At 38.0% G+C, this 20,905-nt stretch overlaps 1 protein-coding gene across 1 annotated transcript; it reads right to left on the reverse strand.

The window, feature by feature from the left end:
* Positions 1-2,922: 2,922 nt before the first annotated feature.
* On the reverse strand, positions 2,923-20,334 carry LOC109048876. Its single transcript, XM_042737294.1, has 16 exons — positions 18,838-20,334; positions 18,671-18,721; positions 13,882-13,982; positions 13,635-13,764; positions 13,388-13,437; positions 12,638-12,746; positions 12,082-12,240; positions 11,871-11,988; positions 11,689-11,750; positions 11,453-11,578; positions 10,963-11,042; positions 10,716-10,862; positions 10,262-10,458; positions 8,429-8,558; positions 5,559-5,743; positions 2,923-3,796 (listed from the first exon to the last, which is right to left on the reverse strand). The coding sequence occupies exons 1-16, from the start codon at positions 19,613-19,615 to the stop codon at positions 3,634-3,636; spliced, it is 2,586 nt and encodes an 861-aa protein (XP_042593228.1). The 5' UTR covers positions 19,616-20,334; the 3' UTR covers positions 2,923-3,633.
* Positions 20,335-20,905: the final 571 nt, after the last annotated feature.

Raw genomic sequence — 20,905 nt, forward strand, 5'->3', positions numbered from 1 at the left:
TACACTAACTTCAAACAAATGTCAGGAGCTCCTTAAATGTGGGGTGGGCAGGAGTGGGGCTCATGTTATGGGGGGCAGATGGGAGAGAGATGAACCTGGAAGTGCTGAGTTCAGAGAGAGAGACAGATGTCTGCTTCTTCTTATCTGGAAAGCTGGAGTTGGTCATATCTACAATACTAAAACAGAACAGACGCCCAGGGGTGTTACTGTACGATTTCGAGGGTCAGCCAACAAGCGCAATGCAAGAGTGCACAGCTAGAACATCTTCCTCCTGTATACCATCCAAAAATGCATATATCCTAAAAAAGCATATGTTGTTAATAACAGACTCCTTTCCATCATCTTTAGTGACCCATTTTGGGCGATAGTCCTGAGTCTATCCAGTGATGTTTGGAGTAAATGGAGACAAGATTGTCACTGCATGTCATGGAACTTGGCAGATATTTAAATGTCCTTGCCTTGAATGACTCATTCGGATGTAAAGAGGGAGTGAAAGGATAGACAGCTAAATTGTGTGTACTTGGATCGATTGGCTGCAGCTGTTTAACTCTGTACACACACCATAAGGTCGAAATGCTCTGGGTTTATATTTAAATATCAACTGACACTAACAATACACATTGTATACATTACAAGGATAAACGTGTCCATGTTAAACGATACGTCAGTGGCCCTGTAGACTGAGCTGATATAGTCTTTGAATGCGGTACACACACATACCAGTTGGTGTCCTCTAGACATATTGCACTGGCTGTTAAGTTAAAGTACAGCCTGCCAGAAAGCCCTGAAAAGCCACAGCCACAGCCACCCTCACTTTGCTTCAACACCCCCCAAAAAACAACTCTGAAATGCCAAGCTGCCCCCTCTGTTTGTTAAGCGAAACTTTTTTCCCTTTAAAAGAGGCCAAACTATTTTTACTGGCTTAAGATCCTAACAGAATACATATATGGAGGTTTCTGGCCAGAGGGAAGGCAATCCCTCAGAAATGAACTATACGTCTGCATGTGGCAAATGTTTCTGCTCCATAAACTTTAGCAGCTATGTCTGACAGACGGTGCGCTGGAGCAATTCCTGCTGTGATGATGGGAATATTCATGCTGTGGCATCCTCAGGTCTTTCATACACAGATGATAGGTCTGGACTCATTTCAAGAACTGCAGTGTAAAATAAATTAGAAATAGCACCATTAGCAGAATTTATGTTTAAATGTGCTTACTTAAACACATATTTTAATAAAAAATGAAACACATTTCATGAATAAATATTAAAAACAACAATACAAAAAAAAAAAAAAAAAAAACCAATAAGGAAAGTAATAAGAAAAATACTTATAAAGCATTTGTTAATTCTGTTTAATGTTCATTTTTTAACATTTATTAATAGATCTATTATTAAGAGATACTATTATTTAATAACACTGTGCTAACATGAACTAACAATGAACAGTCATATTATTGTAAAGTGTTAAAATATACAATAACATATTTTCGTGTTTTAGTTGAACAGCAATGTCACTCAACACAATAATGATCAAGTATTTGCATATACTGCAGTATTTACTTATTGAATCACACACAAGAGATTATTATTATTTTAGGTGGGTTTGTTATCAGATTGGTTTTGCTGTGAGAGAAAACAAAGAAAAGACCCACAGGAATCAGAAACATGTTTTGCCCTCAAGTGATGAGAGAACTGTATTCGCTTTCTTAATATTTAGCAACTGATACAGATATTTTATATCTTTCCCCACAGTTCCTTTTTTATTTCATTTTTGTGCAACTATGGTTTTTGTATTATAAATCAATCTTCTCTTCATTATTCTTATGCTTGTTTTTTATTTATCAAAAAGAAAATAAAGAAAGAGCATTTTTAGGAGACATGTCATGACTGGAGAGGGTGGGGAAGGGTGTAGGCTACTGAGAATCCCACAATGTCTTTCTTTCCTTGCCAGGAGCACTGTTTATGAAAGTATGTTTGGATTGCCCTCTCTTGTGTGAACAGTTTGTGCAGCTAAATCATATTTTATCTTTATCGTGTTAGCTTTGGATGGACACTTCCTGTTGATTGTTTTATACTTCCCATGGGCCGATTCACTAAAGGCACATTTGTTTGATGACAAATGTGGCGGTTTTGATGAATGTATTAGTTGTACCTTAGATTAGTGTTCATGCGATGTTCTGTACATTTCAGTTGCCTGTGAGAAAAACACTGTGAACACAGTCTGAACAATGGCAAATGAATCACGCACTGTACTTGAACATACTTACACAGAGTGTAATTCACTTCCACTACATCAGTAATAGCACGATTCCTTTCCTCGAGACTTTCTTCAACTCCCACAGTTAGATTCACATGACCACATAATTCCACCACAAAGGTCAAGAGGTCATGGGTCAGGTCAGCTTCCTCCATTTGCAGGACCCACATGCCAGCTAGAATGCCCAGTCTCTTATTAATAGGCTTACAATGAAATCCACAAGGTTTAACCACAAGACCGGATACACGGGGTCCACAGAGGCATCAAGAAGCGGGGCTAAACCAGCACATCTGTCACACTTTAGTGTGTGTATGTGGCTCTATTTTAACACTGATTAGTTAGCTGTATTTTTTAGTTATTTTTTTACCTAATCAAAATAACCCAACTGCAGTTTGATTGAGATTGATTGGAATGCACAATGAAAAAACATGATTTTTGAAATTTGTTAAAACTGAGTTTTCTGTTTTTGCAAATGAACTCTTGAAATTCAGTTACACCTTAGAATAGGGACCAATTCTCACTATTAACTAGTTGCTTATTAGCATGCCTATTATTAACATACTGGCTGTATATTATGAAGCACATATTCTGCATGACCATATTCTACATCCCCTATAAACTTAACAACTACCTTACTAACTATTAATGATCAGCAAATTAGGAGTTTATTAAGGCAAATGTCATAGTTAATAGTTGGTTAATAGTGAAAACTGGACCTTAAAATAAAGTGTGACCACAAATTCATATAAAAATCCTTTAACATACTCTTAATACAATCATGTGGTTAGGACTTTCACTACATCACTTCATGACGCTCCTTGAGTCAATCTTTGTAATAATAAATAAAAAATAAATATTTACCCATTTAAAAAAGAAGTTTTGCTTTGATATCTGTATTTTTATTAATGTCAGTCTTACAGGAAGTTTCCTTGCCTCCTATTTCACCACAGCTGCTTTTTAAAAAAGTGTACAAAGTGAAAGTTATTTTGCCAACTTGACCTTCATGGTTCAATGCAATTTAGAATTCAAAATGCCCATTTTGCCAAAAATTGCCATTTTTATGAGCAGTTTTTGACTGACCCACCCATTAATTGAGACTATGGCTATTACATTTGTATAAACCCAAAAACACCCAAAAATGAAACTGCCCTGAAATGACCCAGAGACTGTAATGCAGGGTGAACATATAATCCTCTTCTCTTACAAGACAAATGTCATTATAGTAATAAGTGGGATAAAACATAAGATATGACCAATTCAGGTGTGTCTGAGTGTGTTCCTCCAGTAAGACAGGAAAGAAAGTATTAATCTGGACAGTGTTTAGTTGGTTTACATTGCTTGATGTTTCTGCAGCATTTGTATGTCCTGTTGATCCCTCAGAGCAGAAATCTGTCTGAAGTGGGGGCAGATGGGTCTTCCTGTGGAAGTTCTTGGGCCAGCTGGCGAAGAACAACAATGTGGGCAGTGTGTGTCTTAAGCATCAGCTCCAACTCATCCTCACTGCTCCCCAAGACGTCCACTCCGTTAACCTCCACCAGCCTGAAACATACACCCACATTCTCAGAAAAACAACACTGACGGCAGTGCCATACCTACTTTATAAAGGGATCATTGTGTACCATTGGGTACTGTCACGTTTTACCAACTTAGCAGTTTCTTAACAAAAGTATCAAAAGTTTAGTTATATAGTTTGGTAACACAAAATCCAAATCTTGACAGCTTTGACATCTTGATAGGTCAATTTGTTTTGTTGAGTTGACATGAAACACACACACACACACACATACATACATACATACATACATACAGTACATACATCAATATATACAGTATATGTGTGTGTGTGTGTGTGTGTGTGTGTGTGTGTGTGTGTGTGTGTGTGTGTGTGTGTGTGTGTGTGTGTGCTCATGCCATCACACTGCTCCACCATGTTTCACAGGTAATGTTGAATGCTTTGGATCATGAGCTGTTCCAAGCCTTCTCCATACATTTTTTCTTCCTGTCATTCTGGTACAGATTGATCAGGCATCCATTTCAGGCATCCAGAGAATGCTTTTCCAGAAGTGGTTTGGATTTTTTTAAATGTTTCTAATCTGGCCTTGTTTGCACCTTGTGGTGAACACTCTGTATTTGTAACCCTCTGAGCAACAGCTTCCTAATGCAAATGGCACATCAACTCCAGGCATTTTACCTGCTTAACTGATGTAGAAATAATGAAAGACTAGCCCACGTCTGTCCATGAAACAACTTTCGAGTTGTTAAACATTTGTTTAAACATTACTCCAATTTTGTTGAGAATACCTCAGATTAAAGCTCAAAAGTGTGCACTTTAAGTCCTATATTGATTATATAGCTGTTACTTGAATATGTTTTGGTCAGCAGTTAAAATAATAAAAAAAATTGTGCCTCTGTCCAACTATACATGAAACTGACTGTATCTATATATGGAAGCAGCATTGGTGAAAAATAATTAAGGGATTAAGGGATTTTTATTTTTTTATGCATTCATTAGCTTTTATTTAATGCAATGTGTTTCTGAAAATAGGAACATGACTATTGCCTTTATATTTGTTCACTGACTGTGTAAAGAGTTTTTCCAGAGGTTTGGCAATTAACTACCAAATACATGCATGTTAATCAGATCCCCCTTTTCCATTCTTACGTTTTGCCCCTCCATCCCTCTGTTCCTGGTCTAATACTTCATTGTGTTTATGTACATTTGTTTGCATGCATATAGTTATGCGTTTTGTAAAAAAACCTAGCTCACAAATGGAATATTTAAACTGCATGGCCATGTATTATTCATGTTTTTATCTGTTCCTTGTGCATAGTTGTCTTAGTTTTACATTTCAGTGTTTTCCTGTTATGCTCCCTGTCTCCTAGACAAAATTTCCATAGCAACAGGGGGAAAAAAACACACAAGAGCTGATGGAACCTCTGTGATCCTCTCTGTTCTTAAAGGCTGGAAAAAATGGGATGTCCCTTGGCATGTTTTATCAAAGGCCAATTAGAGGCTTAATTCATCAAAACATCTACTACTGAAATGACCTCTTTGATCTCACATTCTTTCACATTTTAGTTGTTTTTAAGACTATGACCCAAAGGTTACGGTTGGTGGAAAGAATAGCTCACCCAAAAATGGTGTTCCAGTTTTCATTTTTGGGTGAATTGTTTCTTTAAGGGTTTCTGTAACAATTTGGTGCAGGTAAAGAAAAGCTTGAAAACATGCTAAAAAAATTAATAATATAGATTCAAACATTCATCAAAAAATGTTTTTTAAATCAATTGTGCTGACAATTACCTGTCATTCAGGCAGAGATTAGCACCCTCACTATGTACCACCATCAGGCCCTGGCCCTCTACCCAGTGCGCAGAGAAACCGTAATGACCGTCTGGGTCTGCTTTCACTTGGGTGGCCACCAGCATGACAGGAGACTGCAAAGAGACCAGCTGAGTCAGAGTAGGGCTCTTCCTCTTGGCTTTCTCCTGCAGGAAAAAAAAAAAAAAAAAAACTCTTGAATAAGCATCAAAAGCAGTGAATAGCTGGCGGCTCACCTCAATAAGACACTGCTCTCATTTTATAGTAACAGAAATGGAGAGCCAAAGGATCTGTCCTTGAAACAACACTTTTAAAAGTGTGAAAGCTGACAGCCTCCAATTATCTGACTGCTGTAGAGAAAACAAACTTCATCAATTTTGGAGTAAGCGGGAATTCAAATTAAAATTAAAATTAAAATTAAAATTAAGCTGTCATCACACACACTAATGCCGTGTGAATTAGGAGAGAACATTCCATAAATTAAAAAAAAAACAAAAAAAAACACGGGTGTAGAAACAATTTCCAGTCAAAAATTGCCAGCAAGTGTGTAGAAAAATTTTATAGTCAAAAATTGCCAGCAAATCTCACAAACAATTTTGTAAAACATACTCCAAAAATCTTTATTTGCAACTTCAAAAATAATTTTTACAGTGTGCTCATTAAACTCTGTTTTGTTTTATTTTCTGACCTTTTTCAGACTTATCTGATTCTTATAAGGCATAAAACAGGTAAAATGTAATATATTTAAAAATTCAGTATAAATGTATATACAAAATAAGCTGTAAAACAGGTCACTAAAGGGGCCAAAACGTGTCATGACTCATGATGACTAATGAGTCCATCACTAGTAAACATGCAGGATCACATAAACCCACACCCCCAAACCAATAGCTGAGACAAAGACTGAATACAGGAAATGAGTGAATAGATGCAGAGTGATCAGATTTCTCTGAACATGCACTAGAATCCAAGGTGAGGGCTCGAGTCTCCTAGCGTGTGAAAGCCCTGCGGCCAAGGTTACTGAGCCTCTCCCCAGACAGGGGCACCAGACAGCTCACTCACACAGGAAACCCCCCTGCAGAAATGTTTAGGAGCCCTTATCACCCCAGTGTTTGGATTCCCTAGGGCAGGCCGCATAGCTTGGGCCTCACTCAATTATTTAAGAGAAGCAGCAAAAAGGCAGGTACTTAAGAATTAATCATTTTGATCAACTTTCATTTGCTCGTAATGTAATCCTAACCTGGTGATGGAGTGAGGTGAGGGAATAGCTACTGGAAACAGAGCAAACAGAAACAAGAGCAAGCTGAACAATGGAAATACAGAATATAACTTGGCAACTGTCTTTTACACTGTAGAGGATAGGGAGGTGCTGCGCGAAGAACAATCGGTTGAGAAACGGGCACACCTTCAGAAATCCCCTAACTCTTGTGTGATGGGAGATGAAGCCGTGCCAAGCCCCGGATTGTAGGATTGTGTTTCGCATGAGAAAGGCTTCCAGACTTGGTTAAAGAAGCGTGGCTGGTATTAATGATATAAGTGAGGCACTGTCAGTTACAATAACGGATTCGCAGGGCCCCGGAGTTTAGTGTTGCATGCAGTAAAATGGCAACCTCAAGATGGACTATAAATGCTGCCACAAGTATTAGCCACTGGGCCTCTTAGCCGCCAGTGCAGCTCAACACGGTGACCACCAAGACATCGGGAAGAGGGAACAATCAATGTGAGCCCAACTACTGGGAGCTCTCGTGCTTGGCCGCAATCGCAGTATCTCGACCACCTTTCTCATGAGAATAGTGAAACCTAATCCAAGTCTGCAACCACGACTGCATCTCTGGCCTGAAGGGAAATTAAGTATATTGCAATTGAAATAAAAAAGAGAAGATTAGAAAAGGTTTGGGCCATATTATTTAGAGGGACTTTCCCCTAAATCCCTGTATTTTAGTTTGAGACCCCACGTTTGCTGCTACATTAGTTTTCGCTCTATTTCAACAACTCCTCCCCTCCCTCTTCCTGTCTTTTCTGATGCACTGCAGTCACGACGGATCGCAAAGATTAGAGGCGATGATGAAATATTTCCTTATTGTCAGATAATCTAGGGAAAATAAATGGCAGCCTGCTCCTTATTAGGGCCTAGGCTTGTATTAGTTCCCAGACCGCTCTGTGTCCTGACCTGCGCCTTTCCCCTGATTAGGTCATATGATAAACATTAGCGCCACTGCTTCTTTCCCACCAGTTCAGCACCTAAAGTCTCTGGCCTGAGGGTGGCAACGTGACACGCTCTTTTCTTGCAAAGCCCCAGTCGGCATGTGTCCATTCATGGCACCTCGTTAGGTCTTTACCGATGAGATGAAAGAGCCGCTTTTAGAGGATGGAGGAGGGAAAGAATCACAGGTACGGCCACAATGTGTATAGTTTTATACTAGCTTTTCATGTCATCCTAGCATTTGAAAAAAGAGTGGCGTTGGTGTCAACGACTCACTGTTGTGGTGACTATCATTGTGAAATGACAATCAATTTGCTTCCCATGAAGATTTGTTTAAAACGTTTGAAAGATGGCAAAAGGAAAAACAGAGAGGTAACTTATACGTTAAGAGAAAAGCTTCAGGACTTCATGTCGATTAACTGTGTTCATTTTTCCCCCAAATGTTTCTGTATGTCCAACAAAGTGCTTGCATATTAGGAAAAGCCAAGACTGTAATGCTCACATTAGTACCATATGTTCAGCCTCATTTAAATGTGGTCTAAAATAATAACTCCTGGCCTGCGTTCACATGTCAGCACTATATCATTTCATACTGCACCAGGAAACTCTAAAAAACCTTGAGAAACTAGATCGGGGGTTCCAGTCTCACCTTGGCCTGTGTCTTCTCCAGAACTTCACGCAGGTGAGCCACCTGTCGATTGAGGTGGACTAGTGTGATCTCGTCTTTAAACACCTGGCAGTTTAGCCTCATCTTCTCCAGAAGTCGGACCTCTGATGGCCTGAGGAGTAAACAAACACAAGCTGCTCCCTTGAGCTCTCTTAAAGGAATAGTTTCCGTAAAAATGTCAATTCTGAGAATTTTTATCCCCATAATGACTTAAATTTTGGTCTGTTCTTCACACAAAGCTACTGTACGGCTTCAGAAGACTCTGAATATAGTGCACAAGTTATATGGACCAGTTTTATGATATGTTTATTGTTTCAAGCAGTTTGGACCTTGAAAGCCCCTCTTTACATACAAGAGAGTTTATATATATATATATATATATATATATACATACATATATATATATATATGAATATATATATATACCATATATATATATATATATATATATATATACATATATATATATACATACATACATATACATATATATATATATATATATATATATATACATATATATATACATATATATACATATATATATATATATACATATATATATATATATATATATATATATATATATATATATATATATATATTCTCCTAAAAATTAACCTTTTATGTTCAGAAAACAGAAAGCCCTATGGGAGTAAATTATGACTGAATTTTTATTTTTAGAGAACTATTCCTGTAAGCTTTGTCTTGGATTAGGAAGCTCATCTGAACAGACTTCCAATGTTCTGTCACTTCATATCAAAGATTAGGGTTTTATATTATTCTGTGGCTCGATCTTAAATAAATGTAAGTGGTTTAAACCTCTCATGTTCTCAGACCCAAATATCTTAGATTAATGTCATCCAAAACCCCTGAAACTTGAAAGATTTGTTTGCATTTTTGCTGGGGAAATAGCCAAGCACTTGAAGGACATAACGTAACAAAAAACAATAAGCCTTCAACTTAAATGGCTTATCAGGTAATTAATGAGGATTTGGACATATTGATTCATGATGGTATTTTCTCACACCCTTATCCATTCCTGCTTTCAATCTGTTCAGCTCGAAAAGATGTCAGAATAAATCAAAGGCCATAATGCTGAGAAAAAGCAGGAAACTACTGGGTGAGACCCACACTGGCTTTTTCCTCAAACACCCTCTCTTTATTTGCACACCTCATAAATTAAACAGGTACGGATTCCCGTTTTGCAAAGGCAACTGTTTTCATATGATAACGTTGGTCCTTAAAAAAAAAATCAGCTTTTGTGTTCAATAAAAAAAATAAAAAAAATCATCATGAAACATCATAACAGTGAGTAAATAACGACAAAATTGTCCTTTTGGGGCAAACTATTCCTTTAAACATTGTCAGAACCATGAAGATGTTAAGAAATGACCGTAAACATTGGCATGATGGGTCCAATCATAAGGTGGACTAGGAAGCAGCTTTCTCAGCACTTTAGGAAATTAGGAAAGATTTGTGGACTACCCATTACCCTCATCCAAATAACCTTCAGCACTGACGCCACAGAAAAATAAACTGTAAACAGAGCATCAAAAATCACAGGATGTACTGTACACTCTCTACAAGTAAATTACATTAAGGGCATCCAAAACCAGCTCTGATCATCAGTTCTTCCAGCCTCTGCTTCTGGAAGACGGAACACATCATTATCCATAAAGACCAATGCATTAATGAACAGTTCCTATCCCTCTTCCCTGTGATAATCCCATATAATTACCCAATGGCTCTGTATTAACCTCCAGAACATTAGATTCTGATTTATTCTATTCTATTGTAAGAGCATATACTTACTTATTCTTCTGCACTGGTGCAGTGTTAAGATTGTCCCTGAGCGTTTGAAGACTCTGTCTTTTCCTTTGCAGATTGTCCTGGGCCTCACTGAGAAGCCTCTTCACTTCAAAGCTGTCTGTTTGCACTGCATCCATCTCCCCCTCCATCTTCTTCAGCTCTGAACAGAAGGCTACCAGACCATGGTAAAGCTCCTGAACCTGGTTACCATACAGACACAGATCAGCTAAAAGCAATAGTGGAAAACAGTTAGATTTCACATTTTTTCCCTTAGGGTAGGTTTATTTTTGCAAGTCTATTTCTGCGTAAGAACATACCTCTAAATTTCGGCTACAAAAAAAAAAGCTATTGAACATTTCCACTGTCCAGGAAAAAAAAGATGCAGTTCCGTTCCCTGTGTGACAACCAGCCCCAGTGTTTATTTACAATGGTGAAACAGAAGACAGGATGTATTTACCTGTATGATGACGTTTTGAAGGGAGGCCACCTGTTGATTTAGCTTTTGAATCTTCCCAGTGTTGTTTAGCAGATTTTTGCACGGAATATTGTCAGTGGTACTAATAATGTTGTTATCTGATGAATAAGGACCCACTTTCTGTGTTTCCTACAAGTTTTGAGAGGCAAAGGTTTAATCTCTTATGACAGTTATGTTTGTGTTTTTTACTACATTGAAAAACTCAACTAAAACATGCAATTCTGTCTACCTTCCTATATAAGTGAAGCTCCATTAGTCTCGTCTCTGAGCCAGGCAAATCTCCAATCTGCTGCTCAGGGGAGAACTCATCTGAAAAATGTGGAAAAATAGAGACGGTATGTAAAAGTAAATTCACTGTGTAAATTCCAGAGCACTTACAAGCCACAAGCCATATATGATTCTCTCCAAACGCAAGACTAAATAGCTGATCTTTTCCAAAGAAGACAAATGAAAAAGCCCTAAAAATAATACAATAAATTGAGCGCATGTCAGATTGATTTGATTATTTTTTAATACATACTCTCCAAGGATTTTACATGTGTATGTGTGTGTATGCATTATCCCAAAGGACACACTAATGAACATGCTAGGCAAATATCCATCATTACTTTATAATCTGCTTTACTGTAAGTAATATACAAGTATTCTATTTTACATGATTTTTATACAAAGACATATGCGCATAGATATTTAATCCATTTTGTTTTTTATATACAAACCTTCACTGCTTTTTAGGTTGAAGTGATCTTTGTCTTCATTAATTCCCAGCATCCTCAGACAGGACTCCACCACTTTTCCCACACTTGTCTCTTTGGGGGTCCTTAAATGAACTGTTCGATCTGACACTAAATCAAAATAACAGACAGATAAAGGCATTTGTAAAACTTAAAAATTATTTTTAAAAATGATATGCTGAAATGTTACATGGAACAAAATCGCATGGACAGAATTTTACCATTGACTGTGATTTCAATGAGATGCGAGTTCTTCTGAATTTTTGCATTTTGTTCTTTCTGTCTGTGAGAGAGAACAGGGTACATATTCAGGTCAACCTGAAAATACTGTTATGAAAATGTCGTTTTGGTTATAATTTGTGATTATGCAGTGTTTTACATTCTACATAAAAGGAAGATCTACCTGAATTTGAATGAACATTGGTTCATGTTGATGCTGCTAACTTGAGGAGAAGATTTTGACTTGGTCATGGAAACCAAAGCTGCTGTGAATTTCTCAACATTGTGTGGACCAAATCTTTCTTTTGGGGGAAAGAAAACAAGTTTGATACCAGAAGTTTGCAGACAAAGTACGTAGATTTGGAATCAAACAGTTCATGGTTGCATTATGGTACCAAGGAGGGAGTCGAGTCTTTGGGTGGTGGAGTTTGGCGGGTGTAACTCATGGTAAATGGCAGACAGCAGCCTCTCTCTTTCCTCCAGATTGGACACTTGAAGGATTTCGAGGGTGTTGAGATCAATAGAAGCGATGTGGGACCCACTGAACTCTGCCTCTGTAAGGTTTGATCCACCCAAAGCCACAACATTATTATTATTAACATCTTTTTAAACCATTGCTTATGATAAATAACACTACTGGATCTCTAAAATAGCTCTTATTGGTTTGAATATGTTACAAATAGGCCTTGTAAATCATTAGCTAGAAATGATAAAAGTCTATATGGTGCTGTATTAGCTAGTAAATGTTGCTTTTCCTCTCTTTTTAAGTTGATGCATGGAAATACATTTCAAGCTGATGCAATAACTTTAAAGTGCAAATGAGTAAGTAATACATAATCTGAACAGTTATTGGTTTGCGGCTATGCATTTGTCTCTTTGAATGTTTGGCGAATTTAAACATTTAAAATGGGTGGGAATATGACAAAAACAAATGTGCAAACTGTACTTTACCTCTAATGAAGGGCAGGCATTTCTGTAGACCAATATTACTAAACCACTGGCAAACCTCCTCTGTGTTCAGCTCTGCTAAAGATTTGGCTCTATACCCATTAGAATTCGACTAAATACAGACAGATACAATCAAACATACAAATGAAGTTCTCAACATACATGCATGTATACACATAACTTGAAATAAATTTCCATGAACATACCCCTGCACGTTCACAGAGAATTAACACAATTAAAGATGTGTCCACACAAAAAAAGACCAATTTAGGACATTTCACCTTAAAAGACTTTGACAGGTTATTTATTTTTTTTTAACCATGGAGTATTTTCTGCGCCCCTATGAAAGATTCAGCATGAGTGTACTTGTGTATACCCTACAGCTGTGGATGCTCTGACTGCGCATCAAAATGAGGGGTATTTTCAGCTTTCAAGTGTGAAACTGCATGTACTTTTACAAAATGGCTATACTTTTCCACTGCCTATGCTGTTTTACTGACTTTGACATTTCAGAAGGTCAGTGGGGTTATAAAAATAAGTGTATGTACAAAATTATGTAGGAAAAAAGCCTGCTATGTTTATTGACTTGACTCAAATCCAAAAATCATGAGACATGCTCTGAGGCTTCTTACATAATGTGAATGAACAAAACTGCATTATCATCAAAACCAAAACTGCTTGAGAAACTGAAGCAGAAAATAAAAAAGAGAATATTTTTTACAGTCTTACACACACACACAAAAATGGCCTTACCTTCACTACACTTTTTCCAGTATGGTCTTTGGACTGCGGAATGTATGATGCTGGGAAGAGGAAAAATAACAGGTCTAGCTGGTGGACCATCTTAGGAATCCTACGTGGCAAAGCTTGGTACTGGTTAAGCTAATTAACCAAGAAATCCTTTCTGGTTACACTAGTTAAAATGTCTAGTGGGAAGCCTCTACACAGCCTTTGTAATTCAGGCAATGGGTCACAATATAATGTCACATCACGTCTTTACCAACAGTTATCCTCCTTTGGCGTGGGGATTCCTCATCTTCAAGGATTTCATCTCTTTCTTGACATGTGGAGTGAAAGGTATGACTTTGTTGCGCCGTATCGCCCAAACTACAGGACCTAGTGGCAGGTTTCTGTGACAGGATGACAAACAAGAGCCTTCATACATATAAAACGTGTGAAATCTAGATTATGTTAATAGGTTATATTAAACAGGTACCATTTGTAAAGGTATTGCTGAGTGATTTTACCTTTTGGTGTGTTAACATGCTTATCTTACTGCTCAGCGGTAGTAGCCTCAACTCTTCCTTTAGCAACTCATGGCTGCAGGCATCCTTGTTGCTCAGGTCATCTAAATGAGTAAAACAACACATCACCAGCACATTTAGCAAATGTACTCTGAGCTGATGGGAAAGAACTTTTGGATCCGGAGAAGCCCTATCTCTGTTTGGGTCATTGAGTCCATCTCTGGGAAACAAAACAAGTAAAAATTCAAGCTAACATGGGAAAAATTGGTCCCAAACTCAAGTCTGGACAAACCAGAGCTCCATATTTGGTGTATTGTGCTCTGTGGAACACACTTGAAAGCTTGGTTGGAATTTGTGTCAAATTAATAATGTCAGCCGGAAACAGCTACTTAATCTCTGTATGCTAGTGCTAATAGTTGAGCTAATAATGTTGAGGAAGGAATGAAAGCGTTTTCTTTTCACTATGATTGTTTTTACACGGGCTCTGTAGCATCAGTCATCACTGATTTATCATGAGCCTTGTCTGCACACTCTGTATATACATGCCAACACACAGCAAACCACACTGCGATACAGTGGGATGTTGCAAAACTAGGCTGACAGTGAAAAGGACAAGCTAGGGACTGTCTGGCCAGTAGCATACTTTAGTGACCAGTGACATGCTATGTTTTCCCACAGACAGCAGACATTCTAACATTCCCATAACCACACTGCTTTCTGAACCCCCTCCCTTTCCTTCATAAAAAAAGTAGGAAAAACAAACAAGTGCTGGGAATTGACACACTGAAATGATATTCTTAAGTCCTGTCAAAAGTCTACTCTCTGATCCATGTTGATTCTGCATAACAGGGAGCTGTATGTATTTGGCATCAGTGCCAGGTTTGTACAGTACATTGCGAAATTCATTAGTTAAATATTAAGTGGAACATGGTGGAAGGGTATATCGTAGAGATCTATTTTTTGGGCCTATAGATTCATCAGTTGTGCAATACATATTCTACACAACCAAAACAACCCTAAAACATCACAGATAAACTGATCATTCACAACAATAACACCTCCCTCTGTATCTGGATTTCCTTACTGAGAGACCTCAGACATTTGAGATATATAACTGGCAATAACTGGTCTGGCGCCATCATGCTGAGCACTGGAACCCCACGGGGCTGTTGTTGACACTAATGACTCACGACTGTACTGCCAAACACAGTACAAACCGCATCATCAAGTTCAGGGATGACATTGCAGCAGTGGGCCTCATCAGCGACAACGATGAGTCAGAATGGAGCATCTAGTAGACTGCTGTGCAAACAGCAATTTGTCTCTAAATGTTGACAAAACAAACTGACACTGCAATGACCACCTCCCATAGCACATCAATGGGTCTTCTGTAGAGACAGTCAGGATAGAGACTTTTCTGGGTCTGCACATCACGTACCACCTCACTAGCCAAAAAAGCACAGCAGCATCTCTCTGTGTGCTGACTGAGGAGGGCAAACATCCCCCCACCCATTCTCACCACATTCTACAGAGAAACAATTGTAAGCATCCTAACAACATGGTTTGGAAATTGCAATGATTCAGACCGCAAGGCCCTGCAATGCCTTGTAAAAACAGCTGAGAGAATTATTGGAAGCTCACTCCCTCCCATATCAGACATTTGCCACAAACAGTGTGTGAACAGGACCTAGAGCATCACATAAGACCCCATCCGTCCCTCCAATGAACTCCCCGACCCATAATATAGGCATACTAGATACTAGAGATTTAACAGACTTTGCAACAGGGGGTACACATGTCAGTAGTGTGGATGCACTTCTCCATAACCAAAAAATGATGCTTGATAAGCTATATGTAAATTTGTTCTGCTGAAATATAAAGATGAGATCAGTTCATGCCATTTTTACTAATACCAGTTCTCTGGAATACAATTGTATTATTATAATTTCTGCTACTGTTACCAGTGCATTATTTGCATAGCATTGTCAAGGTCCCATTTGCATACAGTATGTTGTTGTTGCGCAATTATTCATCACCTATATTATGACCAAAACACAAACAACTTAATAGACTGCAATTTAATATTCTTCATTTAGGACGTTGGTTATTCAGGGCCTATATTTGTTCAATGGTGAATTTTAAGATTTATTTATGTTCAATCATTTACCATTCAGCCATGATCCTTTGAAAACTTTTTTTTTTGTTTTTTTTATTCTTTTTTTGCTGGCTTTCCAAAAGCAATAATACTGTGACGGTTTTTGAGCAAGGCAAATAGGGCTGACTGTGTGAATAAGTAGTAATTCTTTGGCTAAAGTTAATTCAATTGTGGACAGTGGTGGGAAATTAGTTTTCTTAACATAAAATTACCATGTAAACTCAACTCAAACATCTCTTTTGGTGGAAATCGAATTAGGCAAAGCCTCATAAAATTAGACATATCAACCTCAACTGAATCTCTTACAGTTAAATACTAGCTAGCAATAGCATGCTAAATGGTAAACATTTTTTGTAATTTAAGTCATACATGGTGATGACAGAAAGCACACTGAACAAACAGTTCAATGATTGCAATGAAAGAGAAATGACAATGATTGTTGACTCAAGTCATCTCTATAAAGTTGCACTGCAAGCTTGGTAAAATGAACTTCATTTAATGACAATAAATGTGACAACAAGCAAGGGGAAGGGAGAGTGACATCTTCTAGAGCAATTAAATTGAGAGATTAATTTGACCTTTAAACTGACATTCAGAATTGGTCCAACTTCCTAGACTAATTGTGTGAAACTGTCCAAACAAGATTATTTTTTTTTTCCAAACTTGCACTTAAGTTAAGCCCTATCAACTACATCTATTCAGATCGTAATTATGAAAAAACGAAACAGTGTCTCAGCTTGTTTAGTTCCCAGACAGAGCCAAAATGACCCAGCAAAGGACAGGAGGCATTTTAGAAACTGGGCCACTTCACATGGTCTGTGCGGTGCAATCGGCCCTCTGACAGCCTCTGGTCGTTCTAGACAGTGAACAGGAAGATGATATGTGCAGAGACTGCCCCGAGACTGCAGGGAAAACTCAGTAAAGCCAAGGATTTAACACAGGTCAAGATCTGAAGGAACCAACAAAGATCTTACTGCAGGAGAATAACACACATATCTGCTGCAGTCCAACACATTCTCCTCCCTGCAAACAGCCAGTAAATTGCAAAATGGATTAATGGAAAACCACATGGTCAAGGGAGGTAGAGGTATAGATATTTGGAGGATCAGATCGAGAGAGGCTTTTGGGATCATGGGAAGTATCTAGGTCTTTCCGCCCTGCCAGCTGTTTCCACAGGGCCCCACTGTACTCTGGACCAGTGTGAAACACAGCACCATAGAATACAGTTTCCTCTGAACCAAACTCACTGAACTTTCAGAAGAGTGAATTATAAAAAAACACATTGAAATGTTAATTGATTTAGGGCTGCACCGCAAAACGCACCTGTGTTGTCAGCATATGGTGTACCAATGGTGTAGTAAAACAACAACAACAACAGAAAAAAAGAATAACGAACACTGAGAAAGACTCATTCAAAGAAGATCTGTGGCAATTTCTTCAAAATGTCTGGAACAACTGTGTCAAGGTTTCTAACTGGAATACAATGCTTGGGAACAGGTCATATGGCTTCACGCTGGGGAATCTTGGGATAAATATCTTACAAAAGCCACCCTTCGCAACAGCATAGACACCATTGTCCTAAACAGATTAGTCCTTGGTCACAGAACGGCGCCTCATGGGTGTCGTTTCTCTAGACCAAACAATAAACACCTTAGTTTCCAGTAAGGAACAACAGCTCACTTCACTAAAGGGTCTAAATATCTTTGCTGTGAGGAGTTGCTTTGTGCATGACAAGACCTGCACAGTGGCATGTCCACCCACACCCTCTGCCCTTTCTATAGAAAACCACACCTGGATGAGGACATGAGTAAAATCCTCAAAAAATGAATGAGTCACAAGAGACAAGTTTTCCACATTTCAAAATATGGAGATGATGAACAATTCAGACTGTCTTAGATTCTGTCTCACTGAAAAAGCTGTGGCATCAAAGGTTACATAATTGTTACCTATTAACCTAATTGAAATATATGTACATGTATATGCACCATAACTTTTCTGTTGTTAGATTAAATTCTCAACATTTTTAATTCTCTCTCTCTCTCCCTCTCAGGATACAGCACATTCCACAAATACAGTGAACTTTAGTATTCCATTTTTTTTTTATAAACTAGACACACAACCCCATTTTTTGAAACTATTTGATAAAGTACTGTTTAATATATAAATATGCCTATTATCAAAACTGCCTATTAAACACATATTTTAATTTGCAATAGTTTTTAAGTAATATTTAAAATAACTCAATTTGCAAGGCCTTAAAAATATCATAAATAGATTAATATGACCTCTCAAGGCTGAAAATGAACATACACCTACAATACACCTACTTAACACTGAGAAGAGAGAGAAAAAATGGTTAAGCATTTCTTACCCTGTTTTGCACAATATTCATAAAAAATTGCCATTTAAGACACCAGCTTTTTAATATTTGCCAAGCTACTACAATCTATCACACTTTGTTCTCTTGTTTTGCTTGAAACAACAGTTAAACATGAAAAACAGACTAATAAAATACTGACTGTTTATAGTAATAAAAAATAATCACTATGTTTGGTATACTATATATTAAATGTGCATAAGTCCTCACAAGCACTGAAGACTACTGTGAAGACTCATCACAAATAAAAACAGACTCACCTAGATTATGTTCAGTGAACTGCAGCAAACTGATTCCAGTATTGAGGCTCCCTGACAATGCAAACACAAGAGTGACTATTTCAGAATTTATCATGATTAAAGCAAAACTACTCTCCAGCCATATTCAAACGTGCCACTGCCCTCATCACATCTCTGAAGCATCTTACTTTTTCGTGGGTATTCAGGAAGAGGGGGTACATGAAAGGTGCTACGCAGGAAGTGGATTGTAGACTTGTCTATGCTCTTCTTCTTGGCCATTTCTTCCTCTGGAGGCTCCACCTGTGGATGTTCTTCATCTTTGGTCTTATGATTACCTTCAGACTCCAAGTCTTGGTCTACATCTTCCTCACTCTCTTGCTCTCCCATAGCAGCACTGCCAATACTGTCTACTCCTTCGCTGCCTGACGTTTGCTGCAGACTGTCTTCTTCTGAGTTTATGTCAAAGAACTGATCATCATCTATTACGTCGGAAGGTGTCGGAGGTATGAGGTTAATGACTGGTGGAGTGAGAAGACTACCATCTCCAACATTAGTGCTGCCAGAACCGTACAGGAGAGAGTCAACAGTAGAGTCGTCCTCACTGTTCTGGATCGCTCTAGACTGAAGCGGTAAAGAGGAAAGTGGTGCGAGCTTCTTCTTCAGAGCTGCTCTTTGGCACATAGACACAGAACTAGCAGAACGGCCCATGGTGATCTGTTGAGGTGGACCGCAGTGCTCAACTTCAGAAAGGCTAAATCCAGGGTTGTCTATTCCCAAATCTTCAACAACGATAAGGACGTTCTCTTCATCCACAACAGCCTTGGGATTCTGTGGCTTTTCCTGATTGTACTCCAAGCAGTCATTCTCACCCGTCTGGAAGCAGGAGCAACACAGGAACCTTTGTACATAACCGATGGTGTTTTCTTGCCTGGAATGTCGGTTATCCGCATGCTTTGCCATGTCCATCTCTACTTCCTCCCAATTCCCCAACGATCACCAAAAGCCCTTCTGACACTCTCAGTCCCAGAAGAAATGAAAAGTCTGAGGATCACAGTGAGATAAACATAGCTTTTCACCTCTATCCCCTAAACCTTCATCGAAAGGAAAACAGACCCCCTCAAAGCATCATTATGCAAGCCTCTCTCACCGCAACCCTTCAAGCAGTAAAAAAAAAAAAAAAAAAAAAAAAAAAAAATCCTCTGTAGGTTGTTGCTTAGCAGTGGCCTGAAAGAGAATAGGATGAGGCTTTATGCTTTGGCTCAGATGAATACTTGAGATGAATGCTAGTTTCAATTAAGGGCCTTTCATATGGAAAGTACTAAGGACACTGCTCTACCTTCAAAGAGATGTGTGAATAAAATTAAGAGGATAGCTGACCTTACCGATGTGTATGAAGGAAAATGGCAGTTCATTTAGCACTATATGAAACTATATGATAAACTGTAGTAGTTACAGTACAACTGTGAAATCTGTTCCACCTACAAAGTTGCTGTGTTTTGCTAAGCTATGCTGCAAATTCTAAGCATTCAGGATCACCCTGATACCCTAGGAAGTTACTAAGAATGAACACAATTTGCCTGGTTATTCTTATCCTTCATTTGATCATTTTTGTGTTATTATTGGGAAAAATGTAGCAATAGCTCAATGGTAATTGCACCAGGTTTTATTTTGTGAATAAGGTGCACTTTGTAATGAGAGTAAGTACACAAAGAAGGCGTGTTTACATCAAAATAAATCACAATGACTTAATTTGAATGTGGTATTTTAGCACATCTGGCTAAACTGGACTGAAGGAAGTTGAGTAAATCACAAGTTTTTGCACTGAAATACAGATTCATATTTTGAGATGCTATCATTCAAATTTTTTTTAAAGAAATGAATTTTATTCAGCAAGGATGCATTAAATTAATTAAAAAGTAACAGTGAAGTCTGGAATAAATTACATTTTTAATTAAATAAAAAAATTAAATAAAAAAACAGTAATTTAAATTGCTATATTTCATAATATTAATGTTTTACTGTATTTTGACAAAAATAATGCAGCATTGGTGGGGGACCCCAAACATTTAAATGGTCATGTACAGTATAACGTAACGTGTTGCCTTATCTGAGTTACAACTGCAAAGAAGGATTACAGTACAAGGAATATACTTTACATTCATAAAACACACAAAAAAAGTATTGCTGTTAGAGGATTGCTTTTGTATAACCTTTGTATTTTAGGGCCAATAAAATGCCTGCAAGCACAAATCATAA

Source organism: Cyprinus carpio, chromosome B13 (assembly GCF_018340385.1).
Source record: "Cyprinus carpio isolate SPL01 chromosome B13, ASM1834038v1, whole genome shotgun sequence".
NCBI classification, from domain to species: domain Eukaryota; kingdom Metazoa; phylum Chordata; class Actinopteri; order Cypriniformes; family Cyprinidae; genus Cyprinus; species Cyprinus carpio.

Coding starts and splice junctions, on each gene's coding strand:
- LOC109048876 (XM_042737294.1), bottom strand. CDS start 19,615: ATGGACATGGCAAAGCATGCGGATAACCGACATTCCAGGCAAGAAAAC. Junction 12,241..12,637: donor ATGCCTGCCCTTCATTAGAG/GTAAAGTACAGT, acceptor CAAACCTTACAG/AGGCAGAGTTCAGTGGGTCC. Junction 10,863..10,962: donor AGCTTCACTTATATAGGAAG/GTAGACAGAATT, acceptor CAAAACTTGTAG/GAAACACAGAAAGTGGGTCC.